General features: G+C 48.0%; 1 protein-coding gene across 2 annotated transcripts; it reads right to left on the bottom strand.

Annotated features, from left to right (window-relative positions):
- Nucleotides 1-1,704: 1,704 nt before the first annotated feature.
- Nucleotides 1,705-19,622, bottom strand: mkln1 (muskelin 1, intracellular mediator containing kelch motifs; the record flags this gene model as incomplete). Of its 2 annotated transcripts, none has more annotated exons than XM_083692067.1 (18): nt 1,705-2,410; nt 3,070-3,124; nt 3,894-3,996; nt 4,492-4,631; nt 4,794-4,908; nt 5,851-5,998; nt 9,254-9,383; nt 10,095-10,316; nt 11,032-11,244; nt 11,914-12,026; nt 13,010-13,075; nt 13,696-13,773; nt 14,906-15,098; nt 15,348-15,457; nt 15,787-15,875; nt 16,590-16,732; nt 18,754-18,823; nt 19,543-19,622. In XM_083692067.1, the coding sequence occupies 18 exons, from the start codon at nt 19,620-19,622 to the stop codon at nt 2,289-2,291; spliced, it is 2,190 nt and encodes a 729-aa protein (XP_083548193.1). In that variant the 3' UTR covers nt 1,705-2,288. The 2 variants fall into 2 exon arrangements, with proteins under 2 accessions (XP_083548193.1, XP_083548192.1); XM_083692066.1 differs by having other exon boundaries at nt 13,657-13,773.
- Between the last annotated feature and the right edge of the window lie 2,507 nt (nt 19,623-22,129).

Below are 22,129 nucleotides of genomic sequence, written 5' to 3' on the forward strand. Positions count from 1 at the left end.
ACCAGGGTGGTCTTCAAGGAAATGAATCGGAAATCAAGTCTTGGGATGAGGAGATCACACACACGTTTGTACAACGTCACTGCCAACCACTCTCTGAACATCCTACCGGGAATAATGGAAGACCGGTGTCAGTCACACGTCTTTGATCATGTGACTCAGGTCAACTCGATCAAGTACCTGACACTCCAAGACATCCTTCACAAGCAAACACACACATTAGGCACGCACGCACGCACAGCGATGACATCATCACCAGGACGACACACAGGGAACTCTGCAGTGGGATGGAAGCCATAAGGCCCCGTCAACAATTGGTTGATTATAGACCAATCCAAAAAAAGGTACATGTCCTCTTCACAGCAAAAGTTTGGCGGGAGCCAGCAGACAGACAACACTGACCCTCTCCTAGTCAACTCATCTCTACCAGTTCAGCACACTGACTGATTCTGAAACAGAATGGCAAACACAGTAGCTAGAGGTTCCAAACAGGACCCATGTTTGTTTTCACTGTTTGGTCATCCCTGTTTGCATAAGACACAGAGAGAGAGAGAGAGAGGGAGGGAGAGAGAGTGAGAGAGAGAGAGAGAGAGAGGGAGAGAGAGAGAGGGGGAGAGAGAGAGGGAGAGAGAGAGAGAGAGAGAGAGGGAGAGAGAGAGAGAGAGACAGAAAGAGAGAGAGACAGAGAGACACACACAAGTATCAGTCATCAGGGCAGGTGTCTTAACAGAGGGGCACCCAAAGAGCAAGAGTACCAATATTACTACTCAATGAAAGCCATAATGCACTCACTCCTATAAATAAGCTAGCCAATGAGAGTGAGAGAGAGAGAGAGAGAGAGTGTGTGTGTGTGTGTGTGTGTGTGTGTGTGTGTGTGTGTGTGTGTGTGTGTGTGTGTGTGTGTGTGTGTGTGTGTGTGTGTGTGTGTGTAAACACAAAAATCTCCCTCTGATACGGGACAATAATAATTTCAAGGGTTCTGGGGACACTTTGGATTTGAAAATAAAGTATTCATACTTGGGACTACATTTCCCATCATGACTATAACACATCAAAGCTACCTATTGGCAAAATTACAGGCTGTTATTGAGAATGTGACAATGTATTTTTTCCCCAAAACACACATGATTTACATAGAAATCTGATTACCTGGGCATGGGCAACATACATAATCTTTTGGGATCATTCATAATTTTTTTTTTCTAGAAACACTATAAATATTTTTGACAGACCAAAACTGCACGACCGTCATCATCATCATAAATATGGGGTATAATATGGGAGAAGCAAGCAAACGAATGTCTGATTGAATTGAAGGTCTGTGTCAACACACAGAGGGCAGAGAAGATGTCATTTTCTGTTTAGTTACTGCTCTCGCAAGCAAGCTTGTGTGAGTGGTTGTGTGTGTGTGTGTGTGTGTGTGTGTGTGTGTGTGAGTGGTTGTGTGTGTGTGAGTGGTTGTGTGTGTGTGTGTGTGTGTGTGTGTGTGTGTGTGTGTGAGTGGTTGTGTGTGTGTGTGTGTGTGTGTGTGTGGTTGTGTGTGAGTGGTTGTGTGTGTGTGTGTGTGTGAGTGTGTGTGTGTGTGAGTGGTTGTGTGTGTGTGAGTGGTTGTGAGTGGTTGTGTGTGTGTGTGTGTGTGTGTGTGGTTGTGTGTGTGTGTGTGTGTGGTTGTGTGTGAAAAGGAAGGAGAGTTAAACACTCGTAGTTCTACAGTAACAAACTCAAACACAGCGTGCAGTTCAAAGCCTCTTCATGTAAACCTCTGAAAATCAAAAGAAAGTGAACACAGAAGCTGTTTCTTGGCAGTTTCTGGGTGGTTGTTGTTGTTTTTTTTTTGTTTTTTTTTGGGTGTTTTTTTTTGCACTGGTGAATCGATGAATCCCCTTGACACTGATCAGCCAAAAAAAAAAAAGAAAAAAAGAAAAAAGGATATCAGGCCTAGAAAACACACCGTTTCAGGGGATTGTGAAGTGTTTTTTTTATCCAAGTTACACAGTGATGTCCAATAGCACCGCCCCAAAGTGTCTGGCCGTCATTCGCCCTTTTAGTTCAGTGCCTCCACTGATCCAACGTCGGAGAGTGGGAGGGGTTGTGTGTGTGTGTGCGTGTGTGTGTGTGTGGTGGTGGTGGGGGGAGGGCGGGGAGGGGGGGTGTCAGTCCGCAAGCAGAGCAGGCCCTGAACTTGAACTTGAAGGGTCAGGTGTAGAAAAATAGTTTGGCTTGCGGCCAGCCAATCACAGAGAGTCTTATTGGGTGTGTTGGTGCTGAGGGAGGGGGGGAGGGGGGGGGGGCTACAGGGTGATGAGGTCGACGAGGTTACCCTTAGGAGGGGTCATGCTGTCGGGGAAGAAGTTGACGAGCGTGTCGAAGAGCTGCGTGCGCTGAGCGTACGTCTGATCCACGTCTGAGAAACCTAAGAGAGAGAGAGAGAGAGAGAGAGAGGGAGGGAGGGAGGGAGGGAGGGAGAGAGAGAGAGAGGGAGAGAGAGAGAGAGAGAGAGAGGGAGGGAGAGAGAGGGAGGGAGAGAGAGGGAGAGAGAGGGAGGGAGGGAGGGAGAGAGAGGGGGAGGGAGAGAGAGGGGGAGAGAGAGAGAGAGAGGGAGGGAGGGGGAGAGAGAGAGAGAGGGGGAGGGAGAGAGAGAGAGAGAAAATGGAGAGCGGGGGGGGGGGGGGGGTAGAGTTAGATATGTAGGTGGGGTGGAGGAACTGTCACTTGGATGTTTCAGCCTCCACAGGAAGGCGTATAGCCAGTGAAGGTTGTTTAAACACTCAGAAGGGTCAAGTTAAGTAGTGTTTTAAATGAGTACTTTTTCAAATGAGTATTTAACTTGACCCAGTCTTGACCTTAACTTGATTAGTATTTAATTTAACTTGACCTCCTGAGTGTTTAAACAACAATGTCAGAAAGAGCGCGGGGGAGGGGGGGGCAAGAGGGATTGGATTAATCATTTCTTTCCATTTCATCTAACTGTGGTTTGGACTACCGCAGAGCATTCATTAGTTCTCATCTAGTGTCCGGTGAGCTGTGGAGGGGGGGGGGGCGGGGGGACGGGGGTCACACAGGCTCTCTTACCCAGGGGGATGAAGTCAGAGCTGGACTTGAAGAGGGCAGAGGGCAGGAGCTGAAACTGATCAGAGCAACGCAAACAACTCAGTCACGTCACACTCACCGCCAACGGATACACACACACACACTCACCGCCAACGGATACACACACACCCCCAACGAATACACACACAGCCAACGGATACACACACACAGCCAACGGATACACACACACACACACACACACACACACACACAGCCAACCAATACACAGAAACACACACACACACACACACAGCCAACAGATACACACACAGACACACACTCACAGCTTAACGGTTGACAACTTCACAGTTGAGGGAGGATGGTAATGCTAGATTACATAGAAACACACATTTTCTGTTGCACAATTAAAACTACAAGTACTTCAAAAAAACGTGGATGCTTATTATGCACAATTTACAAGCTAAGCCATATCAGGGTTCTCGCCAGGATTTTTTAACAAGGTGGCGCTGGATTGCATTATTAAAACAGACCTGTGTTTATTCAAGTGAGAATACAGCTGGAACACTGAGGAACATGACAACGCTGTCACCGTCACTTTTAACAACGACGGCATCGGTGACCAAAGACAGTTCATCAATCATAACTCAGTTTAAATCAGTTTAATCTGCTCTGAAATGTTTCCATCATGGTGGAGCCAAGTCGGTAAGCTGGGGCATCTTCTGGGGAGAACCCTACGAATACTTATCTATCCATGCACAGCTATCCATAACCTCCACCTTCTCTCTCTCTCTCTTTCCCTCCCTCCCTCCCTCCTTCCCCTCATTCCCATCCCTCCCTCTGTGTACCTCTTTGGTCTCATCAGGGTCAGTGTGGTCCACGGTCAGAGAGAGATCATTCTGCAGGTACTTCAGAGCGTTCAGGGGCTCCGACTGGGCCTTCTCCTCAAACCTGACCAGCAAAAAAAAAAATCATAAAATAATAATAATAATAAATAATAATAACAACACCAACACATTTATTTTGTATAGCTCCTTTCTCAGTACTCAGACACTACATTCCATGGAAAGAACAACAATGGACAGATAAATAAAAAGTAAAACTAAATACAGGACAAGCAACACAGGGTCACACAGCAGCTCATCAGTAAACACCTACAGAGTAGCCCTCTCCACGCCCGCAGCACCACAGAAACCCGCTGCGTAGTCCACAGATGCACCGAATCAGTGATGAAACATAAAACATGGCCATGCAGTGTCGAGACATGACCACTAGATGGCATCAGAGACCACGTGGAGCCCATGCCCCCCTCCCGCTTCGTCGAGAAGGTTGCCTCAACCTCGCAATCGTATCAAAACATTTGCTCAAAGCTCTTTCATAAGCCAGGCTGCGACATATGGCGTGGCACAGAGGTCAAAGGTTAGAGTTGCAGGTGTGGCCGTGTACCTGTACTTCCTGATCAGGTATTTGCAGTGGCGGAGGAGGTAGTCCTTGGAGGGGCGACAGAGCTTGAGGGACCAGAAGTCGTCCAGACGCATCTTAGGGGAGCACGACTTCCCTGGGTTACCTCCGAACAGGTAGTGCACCTGCACACAGAGGAACACAACAAACGTCAATCATTTAATCAAATCAAATCAATCAGTCAATCCATCAGTCTAGTCAAAACAGTATTGTCTTTTGAGCATGTGTGGCCGTGTGTGTGTGTGTGGGGTGTGTGTGTGGTGTGGTTGTGTGTGTGTTTGTATGACCTTGTGCATCTCGTCATAGACTAGCTGGTGGGCGAAGCGTGGACATGGCTCCTCCTCCTGTATAGCCTTACTGGGGTTCTCCTTCACCGCCTGGTCATTCTTATACACACACGACCTACAGAGAACACACACACACACACACACACACACACACACACACACACACACACACACACACACACACACACACACACACACACACACACACACACACACACACACACACACACACACACACACACACACAGGTTACGATAGAGTATGCAACATGTGGTGCAAACAAAGCCTGAAGATAACCATTGTACTTTCGAACATACGCACAAAACCACACAGGAAACGCACATCCTCAGGGTTAATCAAAAACAAACATCAGTCACGCTCTCTGGAGGGAACATTGCATTACACACTGCATTACTACTACACACACACGCACACACACACAAACAAACAGCCTGCTGTAAAGACACACACACACACACACACACAGCCAGCCTGCTGTAAAGACACACACACACACACAGTATGCTTGAAGCGTTTCATTTACTTAATTTATTGGACACTCAGTAAAAGAACAGCCAGTGAAACCAGCCGACCGGAACCACAGGCAGCAGCACTGACAGCCTGTTCTGAACAAGGGGAGAACAAAAGGTTTCTCCCTATGGACGGACGGATACACGCCCATACACACACACACACACACACACACACACACACACACACACACACACACACACACACACACACACACACACACACACACACACACACACACACACACACACACACACACACACACACACACACACACACACACACACACACACACACACACACACACACACGCCCATACACACACACACACAGCTTGAGAGAACATTTAGTTCTCTTTTGAAGGGTTAGGGTTAGAGTGAACATTCAGGTGGTCAGGGAGACCTTTGAAATGCAATGCTGCTGGTTGATGATCGTAACCGTGTGTGTGTGTGTGTGTAAACAGCACATGCACCTAGCACTTTCAACAGTAAGTTGTGTGTGTGTGTGTGTGTGTGTGTGTCCCTACCAGTTGTTGCGTGCGATGTCGTAGATCCAGAAGGAGTTGCGGACGTTCTCCTCTCGTTTGTCCTTGTCCTTGCTGAGGCCAGACAGGACGTGGATCTCGTTCAGCTCCGGGTCGATGGTGGCCCTCTGAGTGAACCCCGTCATCGGCACTGTGTGACCCCACACACACACAGAAAGAGAGACACACACACACAGATTAAACCACCACCAGCACCCAGAGAACGCCTTGGCAACGTAACCCACAATCACCTCTGACCTCTGGCCAGATCAAAACACAGGAGGAGCGCTGGGATTGGCTAGGAACACAACTGCCGTTATACAGTACCAGTCAAACGTTTGGACACACCTTCTCATTCAATGGTTTTTCTTCATTTTTAGTATTTTCTACATTGTAGATTAATATTGAAGACAAAACTATGAAGGAACGCATATGGAATTATGTAGTAAACAAAATAGTGTTAAACAAACCAGAATATGTTTTATATTTTAGATTCTTCAAAGTAGCCACCTTTTGCTTTGATGACAGCTTTGCACACTCTTGGCAAGTCCGTGTCCAAACCTTTTGACTGGTACTGTACGTAGCAAACAGGGCTCACTAAGAGATAAAACAGAAGGCCATGCAAATGAGGCGCTGGTATTTTTGTTCTCTATCTGCATGCGTGGGAAAGCCCGACAGTAGACTGTCTAGAGTCATCACTGGATGGGCCTTTATGACTGTTCCCTTCCACAGTGAACGTATTGTACTGTACTGTGGGTCTCTTGAACCGTGAAAAAGAGAAGTCGGAAAATGTTTATAGGCCAAGTACTTCCAGTCAGCGGCCGTCAGGTGCTAATCCACCCCAACATCTGCCCCTTAGTTTCCGTATTAACGTATATGCTTTGTGTAACAACAGTTAATGTATAAGCGAGTACTACGGTCGCTTGGGAATTATTTCATTGTGTGTACAATCTTTGCGGGGTCTTGCAAGGTGTGTCAGATAGCAGCAGAGATAAGAGTCCTTTCTCCAGCAGGGTTCCACGGCCAAAAACTAAACGCTATACATCAACAACGTGCATTATTCATCTATACACTACGTCCTGTTTCGAAGACATTAACCCACACAGACAACAATAACAATAACAGGCTGCCATCCTTAAGTGCAACTGGAGCCATGGATGTGTGGAGGAAACCAAACAACAAGGACACCACCGTAGAGACCAGGCGGAGGGAGGGAGGGAGGGAGACACAGAGAGAGAGAGACACAGAGAGAGAGAGAGAGAGAGACAGACACAGAGAGAGAGAGAGAGAGAGAGAGAGAGAGAGAGAGACAGAGAGAGAGAACCACCATAGGACCAGACAGACAGACAGAGAGAGAGAGAGAGAGACAGACAGACAGACAGACAGACAGAGAGACAGACAGACAGACAGAGAGAGAGGCGCTGAGCCCCTAGACGTATGGCTGAACTCATTAGATGAGAGTTATTAAATGGAAATGAACATGGAGATGTTCCTGCAGTCTGGGACAGAGCAGCAGAGCCGCAGAGCCGTAAACATGAGAGAGCGATTACCAGGGCACTGTTTGGGCTGGCTGCTTCCTTCCTGCCAAAATACATTCTGTTCTCTCTCTCTCTCTCGATTATTCTGAATCTTTCGATTTCACTCTCCCCTCGTCTTCTGTGTCCAATTCCCTCTCTCTCCATCTCTCGCTCTCTCTCGCTCTCCCTCCCTCCCTCCCTCGTGCTAGCAGGATTACAGAGGCAACACGAGGGCACACACACACACAGCTGTATTTTTATACCAAGCCTAGCATCCAGCCTAGCATCCAGCCTAGCATCCAGCCTAGCATCCAGCCTAGCATCCAGCCTAGCATCCAGCCTAGCATCCAGCCTAGCATCCAGCCTAGCATCCAGCCTAGCATCCAGCCTAGCATCCAGCCTAGCATCCAGCCTAGCATCCAGCCTAGCATCCAACCCAGCCTAGCATCCAGCCTCACATCCTACCCAGCATCCAGCCTCACATCCAGCCCAGCAGTCATCTCCACCACCATCATCTCCACCACCAGTCACCTCCACCACCACCATCTCCACCACCACCCTCTCCACCACCAGTCATCTCCACCACCAGTCATCTCCACCACCATCATCTCCACCACCAGTCATCTCCACCACCAGTCATCTCCACCACCATCATCTCCACCACCAGTCATCTCCACCACCAGCCATCTCAGGCATCTAAACCCAAGCTACAGCGTCCATTAGGGGGCTTCAGACCAAAGGTCTGTGATGGCGGGGCGTGTTAACATTGTCCCATTTAGTGATTACTCTTGCTGTGGTGCATCCCACACACACACACACACACACACGCACACACACACACACTCACACACGCATGCACACACACGCACGCACACACACGCACGCACACACACTGCTGACCACAAAGCATCAGCTGATCAGCCACTAAATGGAGTGCATTGTTGCAATTTGCTTAGCGTAGCACTCAGGCCGGTGTGTGTGTGTGGTGTGTGTGTGTGTGTGTGTGTGTATGTGTGTGTGTGTATGTGTGTGTGTGAGAGAGAGAGTGTAAAAGTGGAGAGTGAAAGAGTGAGTGATTGTGTCTGTGTGAAAGAGGGAGAACTAGAAAAGGAAACAGAGTGCGTGTGTGTGAGAGATTGTGACGTGTGTGTGGTGTGTGTGTGTGAGAGAGAGAGAGAAAGAGAGCCAGAGAACGAACAGTCTAATTGCTGTACAAATCTACATACCACAGAATGCGTGGGTGGGAATTTTCAAAAACTCCATTTACTCAAGACGAGTGAGATTCTCAGAAGAAGATTCAGTGAAATCTCTCTCCCTTGACATTCCCTGCTAGTGATCATACACTCCAACAGTGGCTTGAATTAGTCAATAACCTCTCTAAGGGCTCAACACTGGTCATGTAGGCCTAAAACAGTCCACGTGTCTCTCAGTCTCCCTCAGTCTCCCCCCTGTCTCTCTCTCTCCCCCCCCGTCTCTCTCTCTCTCTCTCTCTCTCTCCCCCCCCCCCCCCCCCCCCCCCCCCGTCTCTCGTGTCTCTCTCTCTCTCGTCTCTCTCTCTCTCCCCCCGTCTCTCTCCCCCCGTCTCTCTCTCTCTCTCTCTCTCTCTCTTCTCCCCCCCCCCCCAGTGCAAATGCCACTTGCTGGGACCATATATCCTGAAAAATGTATGCACTCACTGCAATGTCGCATTGGATGAAAAGGTCAGCTAAATGGCATATATTATTATTATTATTATTATTATTATTATTATTATTATTATATATTATGCAGAAGATAAGACTTCTCATGAACAAACTAGGTGAATGTCACATCCTCAGAACAGTGAATGTCAATAGAGGGGGTGGGGATGGGGGATGGGGGGGGATGGGGGGATGGGGTAGCAGTCTCACCCATGCCCGAGTCCTTCTTGGTTCCATCTGAGATGATGTCCACGTGGTCCCCGTCCACTTCATAGCTGAAGAAATCATTCAGGTACGTCTTCGACCTCTGACCCCCGAACACGTACAGGCAGCGATTCCTCTGAGGAGGAGGGGGGAGGGAGAGAGAGAGAGAGAGGAACACAGAGAGGGACGGAGGGACGGAGTAAGGCAATGAAAGCCAGATCAATCTCATGCCAACACTCATGCATAGTTGCCATTTTTCTGTAAAACAGGATAATACAAACTACTGACCATTCCTATTAGCCGTGGCCCCCTGAAGGCCCTCAGTGTTGGAACTTCGGTGCATATTATAACAACTATGACACTGGCTTTCTCTCAACACATAAAACAGCAGAGGACTCAAGTTGTTGTTGGATTGTGTTGCCAAGGCGATCCATCAAGACTGGAATTTCATTTTTTTTAGGACAAGGCCACCATGGCCTTGGAAAGGACCCACTTCGTTGGGGCACTGAGGCCAAACGTCAGGGCACTCAAGGCCATCGCGTAAATAAACGTACGCTTATCCGGGGAGGCCAGGGAAACGGGTTTGTGTGAATAATTGTTGTTACTACGGCTGCAGGGTTTTTTACCCCATCAGTAGAGAACCTAAAGCAAGCGGTCTGGTTCCAACGCTGTACAGGAACACATTTTAGATGAACTGGATGTTTCAGTAAAGATTGTGAGGGCGTTTTGCTCCCGAGATGCAAGCCACGTCTACATTGCTGCCTCACAGTAGCAGATGTGTGCGTGAGAGTGGGTGAGTGTGGTGTGTGTGTGTGTGTGTGTGTGTGTGTGTGAAACACTGACTCACAGTGTGAAAGAGCATGCAGTGTCCGATGCGTGACTGGACGTCCTCGGGCCCGGCGTTGCAGGAGTCCTCCCTCAGCAGGCTCCAGGCGCCCGCCTGGCAGTGGAAGGCGTACAGGCCGCTGAACTGGGGCTCAGACGTCCTGCTGTCCTCCACGCTACCGTTGCACGTCAGGATCCGCCCGCCAAACGTGTAGATCATGTGCTTCTCCGAGTCCATGCACATCTGCAGGGTGGGGGGGGGGGGAGCAGGGAGGGAGAGAAAGAAAGGGGAAGGGAGGAGAGAGAGCGGAAGGGAAGGAAGAGAGAGAGAGAGAGAGAGAGAGAGAGAGAGGAAGGGAAGGGAAGGAAGAGAGGAAGAGAGAGAGAGAGAGAGAGAATAATGAGATTCAACATCTGGATTTCAGTGTTGGGCAGAGTGCTGGAAAACTGACACAGAAATCCTGGGCATTTTTTAGCTCCATTTTTAGCTTGAAGAATGGGACAGGAGGAACATCCATCAGAACTGAAGTACCGCGAGCCAACGGCTTCACCAGTGCCCAGCAAGCGTTACCATCTGTGGCTCAGTCGGTAGAGCATGGCGCTAACAACGCTTAGATCGTGGGTTTGATTCCTGCTGGGACCATATATATTGAAATGTATGCACTCACTGCAGTGTAAGTCGCTTTGGATAAAAGCGTCAGCTAAATGGCGTATATATAAATGTCATATATACCAGTGGCCAGCCTGCTTTACCAGTGCCCAGGTATACAAACACATCGTAGGCTTGTCTTCCATATCTACAACCACACCTGAACCATCCACCTTCTCCCCCCAAACCCAGGCACCTATTCTGAACCAACAAACAAAGACCCCATGTGTTCCAATCCCATATCAACCCCACCCTGTTGGGTCTCCATGCCCAGGTGAGTCGGGGGGGGGACAGGGGCGTTGGTGGTTACCTGGTGGTCGAACACCAGCTTGGGCCCCCCGTCGGCGGACGTGTCCTCGCTCAGGAGCGTCCAGGTGTTGTCATCGATGTCGTAGCGGTAGAAGTCGCTCTTCAGGGACTTGCTGTTCCTGACGCTGGAGTCCAGGTAGCGGCCCAGGGTGTAGATCTGCCTCCTCTGGGAGTCCATGCACATCTTGTGACAGGAGCGCGCGCTCGGACCGCTCTGGGACACGGGACACAGGATAGGGGACAGGGGATAGGGGACACGGGACAGGGGACACAGGACAGGGGACAAGTAAGACAAGACCTCTTGAAATTATCATCATCATCATCATCATCACATAGAAATTACCTTCACCTTGACTAAAAGTGAAAATGATGATGCCAAGACCTCTTGAAACCTTCAACGCTTAGCTGACGCTTTGGATAAAAGCGTCAGCTAAATGGCATCTATATATAAATATATATGTTGTTTCATGTGAAGCGTGTTTCCAGCGTCTCTGCTGGCCGGCTCATTTCCACGTTCACGTCTGTGCACGTTTCCACTTTCAACCACAACAATCCTTTGCTGGTTTTAAGGTTGCGTAACTCAGAAACTCGCTGGCTAAAGACAACTTAAATGATGAACAGATTCATCGCTACAGTTAGAAGTAGTCTGCATCGATCGAGGGGAGGGAGAGAGGGGACTCTCTGAATTGTCATTCCCCCGTGCAGTCAAATGGGTAAATTACAGGGTAAATTACAGGGTAAATCCCTGCATGTGGTGCCTTCACATAATTAAACGACTCAAGGAACGCAACGTTATTTAAACTGCATCACAATGAAATCCCTCTTTATCCTTCTCTCTCTCCCCCTCCTGCTCCCTCCCTCTCTCTCTCCCTCCCTCCCTCACCTCCTTCTCTGTGTCTCTGGAGATGCAGGCCCACTGGTTCTCCTGCACGCTGTAGGCCCAGAAGTCAGCCAGGTCCTGCGTGCCGTCCCAGCCCCCGAACAGGTACACCGTCTCTGCAACGGACACAGGACACAACGCCAGTCAGCCCTGGGCGGCCTGGAGCTCATCCACTGCCTCATCCACTGCCATTATCAAAGACACAACACACCCATTATCAAAGCCACGGCAAGGCGCTCCTGAAAGGAGTTCCAGATTCCTTTACCAAGCGGCCGCTCCTGGGAGACCGTGGGACTATGGGATGAGGCTGTGGTGGGATCGACTGAATCAGCTGGCACAGCGTCATCTACTACACAGTGGCAGCCAGGTTCAATGAGCCGTAACCATGGTGATTGCCAGAGTCTAACAGAGGTTGTGTGTGTGTGTGTGTGTGTGTCTGGACTGGGCCGTGCGGGGGGGGGGGGTTACTACAGGGCGTTGGGGTTACTCTGGGTCGTTTGAATTGATTATCCCTCGACTGAGAGGCCTGAACAGAGAGTGTAGTGTCTGAGAGGGCCTGAGAGACGGGCCTGAGAGACGGACCAGGGAGATGCAAGGCTTCTCACAGCTCACACAGTATGCAGAGACTGCATCATTCTCTCACACAATCGCACGCACGCACACGCACGCACGCACACACACACACACACACACACACACACACACACACACACACACACACACACACACACACACACACACACACACACACACACACACACACACACACACACACACACACACACACACACACACACACACACACACACACACACACACACACACACACACACACACACACACACACACAGCTATTGTCTTCATAATGCCTGCAGGGAAGGAAGGCACATTGCAAAACACAATCAAAACATAGCTGGGTCTGGAGCTGTAATTTATGGGCCATTCAGAAATGTCTTCAGGCCCGTCCCTTTGAGGAGAAGAAGAGAAGGGAGTTTCGTTTCCAGTAATAGTAAGAATCGCTGGCGAAGTGTGGGGGGGGGGGGGGGGGGTTTGGTTGGAAGGTACATGTACTACCCAGAATGCCCAGTCATGGCCTCACCTGTTTGAACGTCGATGACCATCTGATGGCCTCCCCGCATCCCTGGTCGGCTGTCATCTCCATCACCTGGAGAGAGGGGGAGAGGAGGGGGGGGGGGGGGGGGTGATGGAGGGAGCAGGTATGAGAGAGGGAGAGAAGCCGGTATGAGAGAGGGAGAGGAGGGTGGGGGGGGGGGGGGTGATGGAGGGAGCAGGTATGAGAGAAGGAGAGAGGGGGAGAGGAGGGGGGGGGGTGATGGAGGGAGCAGGTATGAGAGAGGGAGAGAAGCCGGTATGAGAGAGGAGGGTGGGGGGGGGGGGGGGGGTGATGGAGGGAGCAGGTATGAGAGAAGGAGAGAGGGGGAGAGGAGGGGGGGGGGGGAGGGTGGGGGGGAGTGATGGAGGGAGCGTTATGAGAGAGGGAGAGAGGAGGGGGGGGAGTGATGGAGGGAGGAGGTATGAGAGAGGGAGACAATGACAGAAAGGGAGAAAGGGTGAAGGGAAAGGCAGAGAAAATGTGTGGTAGAAGGAGAGAAAGAAAGAAAAACCAAGAGAAAGAGGAAAGGAGAAGGAAGAAAAACATCAATTTGGACAGGACCCCCCGTGTTCACTGTACAGCGACATTTTGATTTTCAAGAGAATATTTCCTGCTTGAAAAGATTGTCTCACTGTTGATGTCGTCTGGGGTGGTCTCTTGGGCGGTTGTACCTTTGTTACATTTGGGGATGATTTGACTCCATCTGGGCTTGTACTCTTGCTGGCTGATGTACTGGTTAAACAAACCGTCTACAGAGCAGGGAGAGAGCAGAAGAGAGAGGGTCAAAAACGATGAGATTATTCTCATTCTTTCTGTGACATCCCCTGGGGGCTAGAGGCTTACATCCAAATTAAGCTTTTGTTACTTTTTTTTTTCTTCTCAAACGGATAGAAAAGTCAGGGTGACATTGTCAAGCCCTTGCCGCTTCATATCTGATGAAAGGCTCATGGAGGCCTCCATGAAGTAGGTCTATAGGACTGTATGTCAGGGGAGGCTGGTGGAGGCTGAATGGAAGGGAATGAGGAATGGTATCAAACACAGCGTGCATTACAATGAACCCCGTCCTCCGATGTCTACCCCCACCAGCCTCCCCTGGTCTATAAAGTGTCCTAATGGGGGGTGGGGGGGGGGTGTCAGAGATGGAATCTCATTTCTTATAATTTTTTAATTGTATTTCTTATAATCCATAATCTACCAAACTATTTATCGATCGCCCCCCAATAAAAATACGGCGGAAGTCTAATTGATTAGAGTTGATGCCTGAGGTGAGTTGATGCCTGAGGGGAGTACATGCCTGAGGTGAGTTGATGCCTGAGGGGAGTACATGCCTGAGGGGAGTACATGCCTGAGGTGAGTACATGCCTGAGGTGAGTACATGCCTGAGGGGAGTACATGCCTGAGGGGAATACATGCCTGAGGTGAGTACATGCCTGAGGTGAGTACATGCCTGAGGTGAGTACATGCCTGAGGGGAGTACATGCCTGAGGGGAGTACATGCCTGAGGGGAGTACATGCCTGAGGGGAGTACATGCCTGAGGGGAGTACATGCCTGAGGGGAGTACATGCCTGAGGGGAATACATGCCTGAGGGGAGTACATGCCTGAGGTGGGTTGATGAATACAGTGTGGTACAGTAGATCTACCCCGGCCTGCGGCCTACCTGTCTGCTTGCTTGCCTGTCTGTCTGTCTGTCTGACTGTCTGCTTGCCTGCCTGCCTGCCTGTCTGTCTGTCTGTCTGTCTGTCTCTCTGACTGCCTGCCTGTCTGCCTGTCTGTCTGTCTCTCTGACTCTCTGTCCGTCTGCCTGTCTGTCTGTGTCTCTCTCTCTGCCTGCCTGCCTGTCTGTCTCTCTGCTTGCCTGTGGGTGGGACGGTCACGCTACCTCTCACGGCCTTGTCGATGAGCTCCTCGCCGGCGTCGAAGTCTCCCCGCAGCACCAGGCGGTCGTGGAGGTGCGTCAGCATGGGGTGCTCCAGGGCGATGCGCGTCTTCTTCTGCAGCGACTCGAAGGCCTCCGTGTAGTTGTGCTGCCGGAAGTGCTTCAGGCACAGGCGGATGGCTTCCTGTTCGCGGTACTACTAGAACACAAGGGGAGGGGCCATTGGGGGGTGGGGGGCAGGGGGGAGGGGGGCAAGACAGGCAAGGGGGGAAGGGGGGAAGACACTCACTGTAATATCTGCTGCGGATTTCTTGTACTAACGATGTCTTAAAAGCTGAAGCCCTTTCCTCCTGAGTCGACTCCACCATTATCATTATCATCAAGCCCGGTCTCACTATAATTGATTGTGTGTGCGTGTGTGTGCGCGTGTCAGAGACAGGCTTACCTTGCTGTACCAGTTAAGGCAGGGTTGCACCACATCAGGGTCCTCTATACCATGCAGCTCTATGTACCAGATACTGAAGTTGAAGCTGGGACCCCAAGACATCAGAGGCACTGAGCGGGCGAGGGAGAGAGGGATGAACAAGAGGATATTTTGAAGAGAGAGATAGAGAGAGAGAGAGAGAGAGAGAGATAGATAGAGAGATAGATAGAGAGAGAGAGAGATAGATAGATAGAGAGATAGGTCTATGATTCAATTCGTATAGGCCTACGTTTATCTATTATCCCCCCCCCCCTCCCCCCCAACAAGTTTTCTGTTATATAACATATTATTTTATTTTTACTTTTTCAAGCCAGGTCTGCAGGATGCCTTCTCTCAAATCACGTCAAGCTGGAGTCCACACAATGAATAGAGCCTGGCACGGCTCCAGTTCCACACTCACCTATTTTGACGAATCGGCATGGAAACATCTGTTCGTCGATCTTGTGCTTCAAGGTGAAGGTCTCCTTGTTGTAGTCATTCTTAAGGCCGCTGTGGAGAACAGGGAAGAGATCAGAGAAAACAACATATTTTTAGTTCAAGTGACTTACACAAGAGAGAGGGCTGAGGCCTGAAAGACATCACCATGTCATACTGGAGTAAAAAATTATAATAATTCAAGGAAAAGACTTCATTTCAAATGGAGGCTATCCTTCCACAAACCCCAGATGAATTGTGTAAGGGTCTTGGTAGATAATGTAGGCCCGGTGCATTAGTGATTACCCTTAATTTTTCATGTACCCTCTCCACTAAAGTCGTCCTCAGGCCAGTGAGCGCAGCGCACGTAAGCCTGGAATAACAACGACTCCAACCTGGCCTTAGCAGGAGTGAATTTGCTGAGTAAAGTATGTTATTATTTGATTACAGCGAGGCGTAGCTCCGAGAAGGGTGGGGGGGGGGGGGAGGAGTGCTGTGGGAGATGATTGATGCAAAGTAAAGCCAATGCCTCTGCAGCATCCATTTTCGACCCTCATTCCGTTGGCTTAATGAAGGCCAAGTTTGACGAGTTGGACCTTTCCGGCATTTGGACGGAAGTGTCTGGGAACGAGACTACAGTAGTTCACTAACACATCAACTACAGCCCACGACCCTTACCACAGCTGAACCACAGCTAAACCACATCTAAACCACAGAGGTGACGGTCCAACAGACCTTTCCGGCATTTGGTCGGGAAGTGTCTGGGAACGGCACTGCAGCTCCACTGACCTGGACAAGAGTTCCGTCATGTTCTCTTCGCTCATTCCGCCGAACACCTTGAACTTCTTCAGGTTGCACACGTGAGTTTTCTCATACTTCCCAAACGTGATGCTCTGGACGATCGCTGGCCTTTCCATCTTCAGAATTAAGTACTGGAGGCAATCGCATGAAGAGAGAGAGAGAGAGAGAGAGAGAGAGAGAGAGAGAGAAGGAAACAGTCAGTTATTGGAAACCATCAAGAACTGTTCACTGGAATTGTCAATACCAGTTTTGAGCTAACATAATAATATATGCCATTTAGCTGACGCTTTTATCCAAAGCGACTTACATTGCAGTGAGTGCATACATTTTTCAGTATATTTACATTTTTACATTTATGGCATTTAGCAGGCGCCTTTATCCAAAGCGACTTACAACAAATACATTTGTTTAAGTAAGTGAATCATCTATACAACAGTCATCATAAGATAAAGTAATCAATGCTCGGACCAGGGGCCACTGGCAGTCGCAATGCCAGAAGCCTTTATTTATTTATATATATTATTATATAAATATAATATATATATTTTTATTCTATTAACAGGAGAGAACTTGTACAGGGGGGTAGTGGGGGTGAAGAGGTCTCTAGGGTTGGGGTTAGGGTTAGTGCATGGGGGGGGTAGTGGTCCCACCGGGAATTGAACTCACAACCTAAGGGTTGTTAGCACCATGCTCAACCAACTGAGCCACAGAGGACCACATGTTCCACATGACACAAACAACCGGCACGGAACACCATGTGACTTTTTCACAGGTCACTGGCATGTTAACCAGCCTGCACAGAGCACTTCCCTATGGGACAGACAGAAGGGTCAGCGCGGCCCAGACAGAACATTGATTCAATCTGCTGTCCGGAAAGCAGCATCCCTGGATACCCTAGAGGGTCATCTCCGGCAGGTTTAAATGGCTGTGTGAGTGAGCAATCCCCCATCCACTCCCAGGGGGGGAATCTACATCAGGCCTGCTTGAAACTACAACTGCAATGCCCCACCCTAACCTGATTCACGAGTCATAAATTGAAGCTTCTACCGATTTTAATCAATGAAAAGCCAAGACAAATCGCCTGTAGTTTACATTCATCACAGAGAGGTAATTCCATGGCTTCCAGTCCAGTTTTTTCCCCCCGCTGTTACAAGGCAATAGTGTTCTCCATCACGAGAACACACGCCACTTCATAACGACCAACCTCTCAACGCAACAGTTCGGTTTGTCGAGTGCCGTTGCCACGGAAATCATTACCGAAGATTTACTTCCAATCATGAAATCCCCCCCTCCCCCCCCCTCCATCTTCATAGAAAAAGAACATTTGGGGGATTGGTGGTACATGGGCAGTATTTCCAAGCCTATAAAGCTTTACATAACAACTTCAAAAGAGATTAGGAGAACACAGGGTAGATGAGAGTTCATTTTCAAAAAGGTCTGAAGCTTCAGAAGCAAGCAGAGAGAGAGAGAGAGAGAGAGAGAGAGAGAGAGAGAGAGAGAGAGAGAGAGAGAGTTTTGTCATAGCCACACACATGTACCTGCGGGTGGTTATGCCTCGTTTCCCTTCGCTGTAAACATAAACTTTCAATTTTCTCTGCCCTTTAACCTTTAACCGCAAGACTGTCTGCAATACAAGTGCTGCACTGGGTCATGAGCAGAAAACGAGACCGCTTCTTCACTTCAAAACAAAGTCATATCACAGGGGCAATAATGGGTAGTCTTATATTCAATTTTCTCATCGTCATCAGTGATTTGAGCGTACACTGCATTTGAGCAGCCTTGTCTGTGACCGCAAGCCACATTTACACTTACTAAACGTCAGGCCTAAACAAACTGTTGAACAATAATCAACGAATGGGCATATTGACCAGATCCACTATTGAGGAACACAAGTGACAGTCTCCGAGGACAGCCAGGGTTAACATGGAAGGTGTATGACTGTCAGGTGAGTCTGAAGTAAAGGTATTTTATTGCTACTTCTTGGCAGTCCAACCAAGGTCAATGCACAGAGGAGCCATGGAGACTGGATATGTGGATATGGGAAGACATGTGATGTATTAGTTAAGCCCATTTTGGAGGAAAGATGGGAGTTTGTATTAATAAACATCTGACAGGTGGGTCTGAGGAAGGTGTAGGGAACTACAGGTGTTACCTGTGGAGGATAGTTACTCTCAGACGACCACCTGGACGACTGGTCATTGGGTTTGTCCACCAAGATGTTTCTGCAGATGGGAAATGAGAACACAAATTAAACAGGTTTCTACAGTGCCTTTCAACAAAAACCTAACTCTCTTTTAGTTGTGTATAACATAACAGATAGTCCTCCTGTGAACATGTAAAACTCGTCCACATTGATGGGTGTGTCTCGCTGGCCATGGCAAAATGACAGGGCGTCTGAAAGGCCGGGCGGCTGATGACGTTCGATGAGATTGACAGGTCACTAATATCTTTCTGCAGGGGAGAGCGTTCAGTCAAAAATATACTTCCATAGTAGGATGCACAGCCAGACAACAGCTAGCATGCCAATACCATGCCCAACGTTGCATTACCTGCTGTGCTCTGACTAACTAGTTCTAGTTAACACATCAACAACAATGTTTACGAGAAAGGTAACTAGCTAGCTAAGATACCCAGCTTTCACTAGTCAGAGTAACCCTTGACTACAGACAGGGGTAGCTAGGCTTTACCATCGGTTTCGTTTATTTACCCGAGAGGGTGGATGTAAACTATCTAGGTAGGTAGATAGCTAGCTAGCTAATAGTCCCGCTTATACGTTTGCTTTTAATAGGTGGAGTAGCTAGCTAGCGTAACGTTAGCTAGTTGGCTCGCTGTCAACCTAGGCCATGGGAGAGACTGTTCCAATGCATTGTGGCCGTAAAGGACACCTGCAACCACGAAAACAAACACTTAAATGTGGTCGGCGTGCGTGTGCATTACTCACTCTGGTAAATACGTGGAGGAGTACGAGCTCCATTTAAAAACACTGAAGGAGAGCACTCTGTTCTCAGGAACGACCGCCATCTTGTTGCACAAAATAACAAGCGAGCGGCGGCGGCTGCCAGGCTCGGCGCGAGGGTGACGGCTCTTAAAGACACAGTACGCTTCATTTGGGGACGGCGGTGGGTTATATTTGCGTTCAGCAAGGTCGTGGAGATGCGGAATAATTAAAAAAAAATATATATACATATATATATATATATGTCTGCCAGTCTGTTAAAATGCTTTTGAAACTATTTAAACTGCGTGTTACGCATACACTTCTCAGGCATTTTTCAACCTGAGTGCTTTGGAATTGTTTGACGTTATCTCCTGTATCCCCTGTAGCCCCGTATAGCCTGCCTACGGAATAAGTATGTTTTATTCATGGTAGCTCGATAAGACTTCATTTTTATTTAATTCGACCTTTTGGCACAGCATCATACACTATACTGTGTATTACTATATCATAGTAATATAGGCGCTGTAATTCACACAATGAATAATGGTTTCAGTGTTATGTTTCCCTCAACCCCTGGTTGCAAATGCATTTACATTGTAGGCCTAAAGTGTGTGTGTGTGTGTGTGTGTGTGTGTGTAATTGTAAAATTGTAATAATGTAATTCATTATTATGTATCTTATATGTCTTATGTTTCTTTTTTTGTTTATTCTACATTTTCTTTCATTTGTCTGTCTATTTAGGGACGTACACTGAAAATTAGTGCAAGCTAACATGTGATGGTGCAGTGCATCTGGCGTGTTGACATGTCACTGTGTCAATGTTATTGCATCTGTCGCTACTGAAATAAACACATAAATAAAATAAAATAAATTGGACTGGCTGACATCTTCAAGGTGATCTCAGCCCCCCGTGGATGTCACAATGGTGCATGAATCATCACAGTGACTAATGTGGATTTCCCAGAAATACAGTCCGTTTCTAGTTAGCATGAGACAATGACCTAATCTGTCCATTCTATTGGGAGATGACTGTGATTTTTATTTCAATGTCATGACATGGAAGCAACTTGCGTATTGTCCAATAGTGTTGGAAGCGTTGATATGTTATATTTCCAATTAAAGGTAAATGATACGTCATGTAATAAATTATGTTATGACAGTTTAAAGAGGAACTGTAGGGAAAAAAAATCTTTCCTGTTCATAACAGTTTACCTTGTTGTAGTAGTCATACACATACATTGTACGCTCAAAATTGACTAAAACGTGTAAAAAACCGATAACTTCGGACATAAACCTAGCATTTTCATGTTCAGTCTAAATCAAGTCAGTCCGAGAACATGATTGGACGCCTCTCCTTTGGGCTTTGGATGGGAGGCTATATCAAACCACACCTCCAAAAAACAAATCTTCGTTCTTAGTTTTACATTTTTTTTAAGAGGAAGAAAACCAAGACAAAATAAGACAGTGCAACCCCTATTTAATATGGTATGTTATTCAAAGCCAGGCCTACTTGTTTGAGATTGGAGCATACATTTTGATAACATATCCTATTTTTTGTTAAAACTGTTCAGACTGTTATTCGAGCATTTGTTTTGGAGCTAATAAGTTGTAGTGTCTGTGGAGATTAGGTTTGTTTTGTCTCTTATGCATTTCTGGACACTTACTGTAATGAAGCTCATGATCGCCTGGTAGAAACAGAACACTTTTTGAGAGCTGTTACGTCACTAGACAATCTTCAGTGCCTTCGAACAGAAATGAGAGAAGAAAAGAAGAAGATAGGAAAAAAGAGAGCGGAGGGGAGAGGAGGGCGGAGGAGAGGAGGGGAGAGGAGAGGTGTCTTTTGTTGGTCAGAGTTGTAATCCCCGCTAATGCAAGCCACGGGGGGTCTGCGAGCCACAGAACACCCGGACCTCTGGTATGTTCACACGGTCTTTCGTGGCCGTCTGGGGCAGGCCGATCAAAGACACTAAGAACGCAAATGATGGCGAGAGAGAGGTTCAGTACAAAATGATACACTCCAGTCCTGACACAGCATTATTGAATTTGTGATCTTTGATATTGAAATACGCTTTGATCCCCTAATTTCTCCTATGATCCATCTCTGTCAAATGCAATTTGCCTCCGGTGAATCATCTCCAAGTGGACTTCCCGGAAGCTTCTTGATGTCAGAAATGTACGATAATGTCATTTCTTCTAAGTGCATCCAGCACTTGGCACCGGCCCCTCTCTTCATTTACCGTAAGTGGAGGGGCCACTGGTCAGGTTTAATCTGTTACATCTTCATCAGAGGCATCAGGGATAAGTGAGGATAGATTACACTTATAGACACACTGAAATCGGTACTCCTTCCTTATAAGTAAACAAGTTCCATGTTTGTTTTTGTTTTTATAATGTGTGGGAATACTGCGTTTTACAAACACTATTCTATGTTCTGTAGCCTACATGATAATAAGAATGGGCGTCTGCATGACAAGCTGCAGAGACTCGCCTACTTTCTGTGCTAATTGTATCATGTTTGTCATAATGACGAAAGAATCGTTCTTCCAGAAACTCGGGAGGACCACTAGCTCATTGGACAAGACATTTGCCA

The sequence above is a fragment of the Argentina silus genome (assembly GCF_951799395.1).
Source record: "Argentina silus genome assembly, chromosome: 20".
Lineage (NCBI taxonomy): Eukaryota > Metazoa > Chordata > Actinopteri > Argentiniformes > Argentinidae > Argentina > Argentina silus.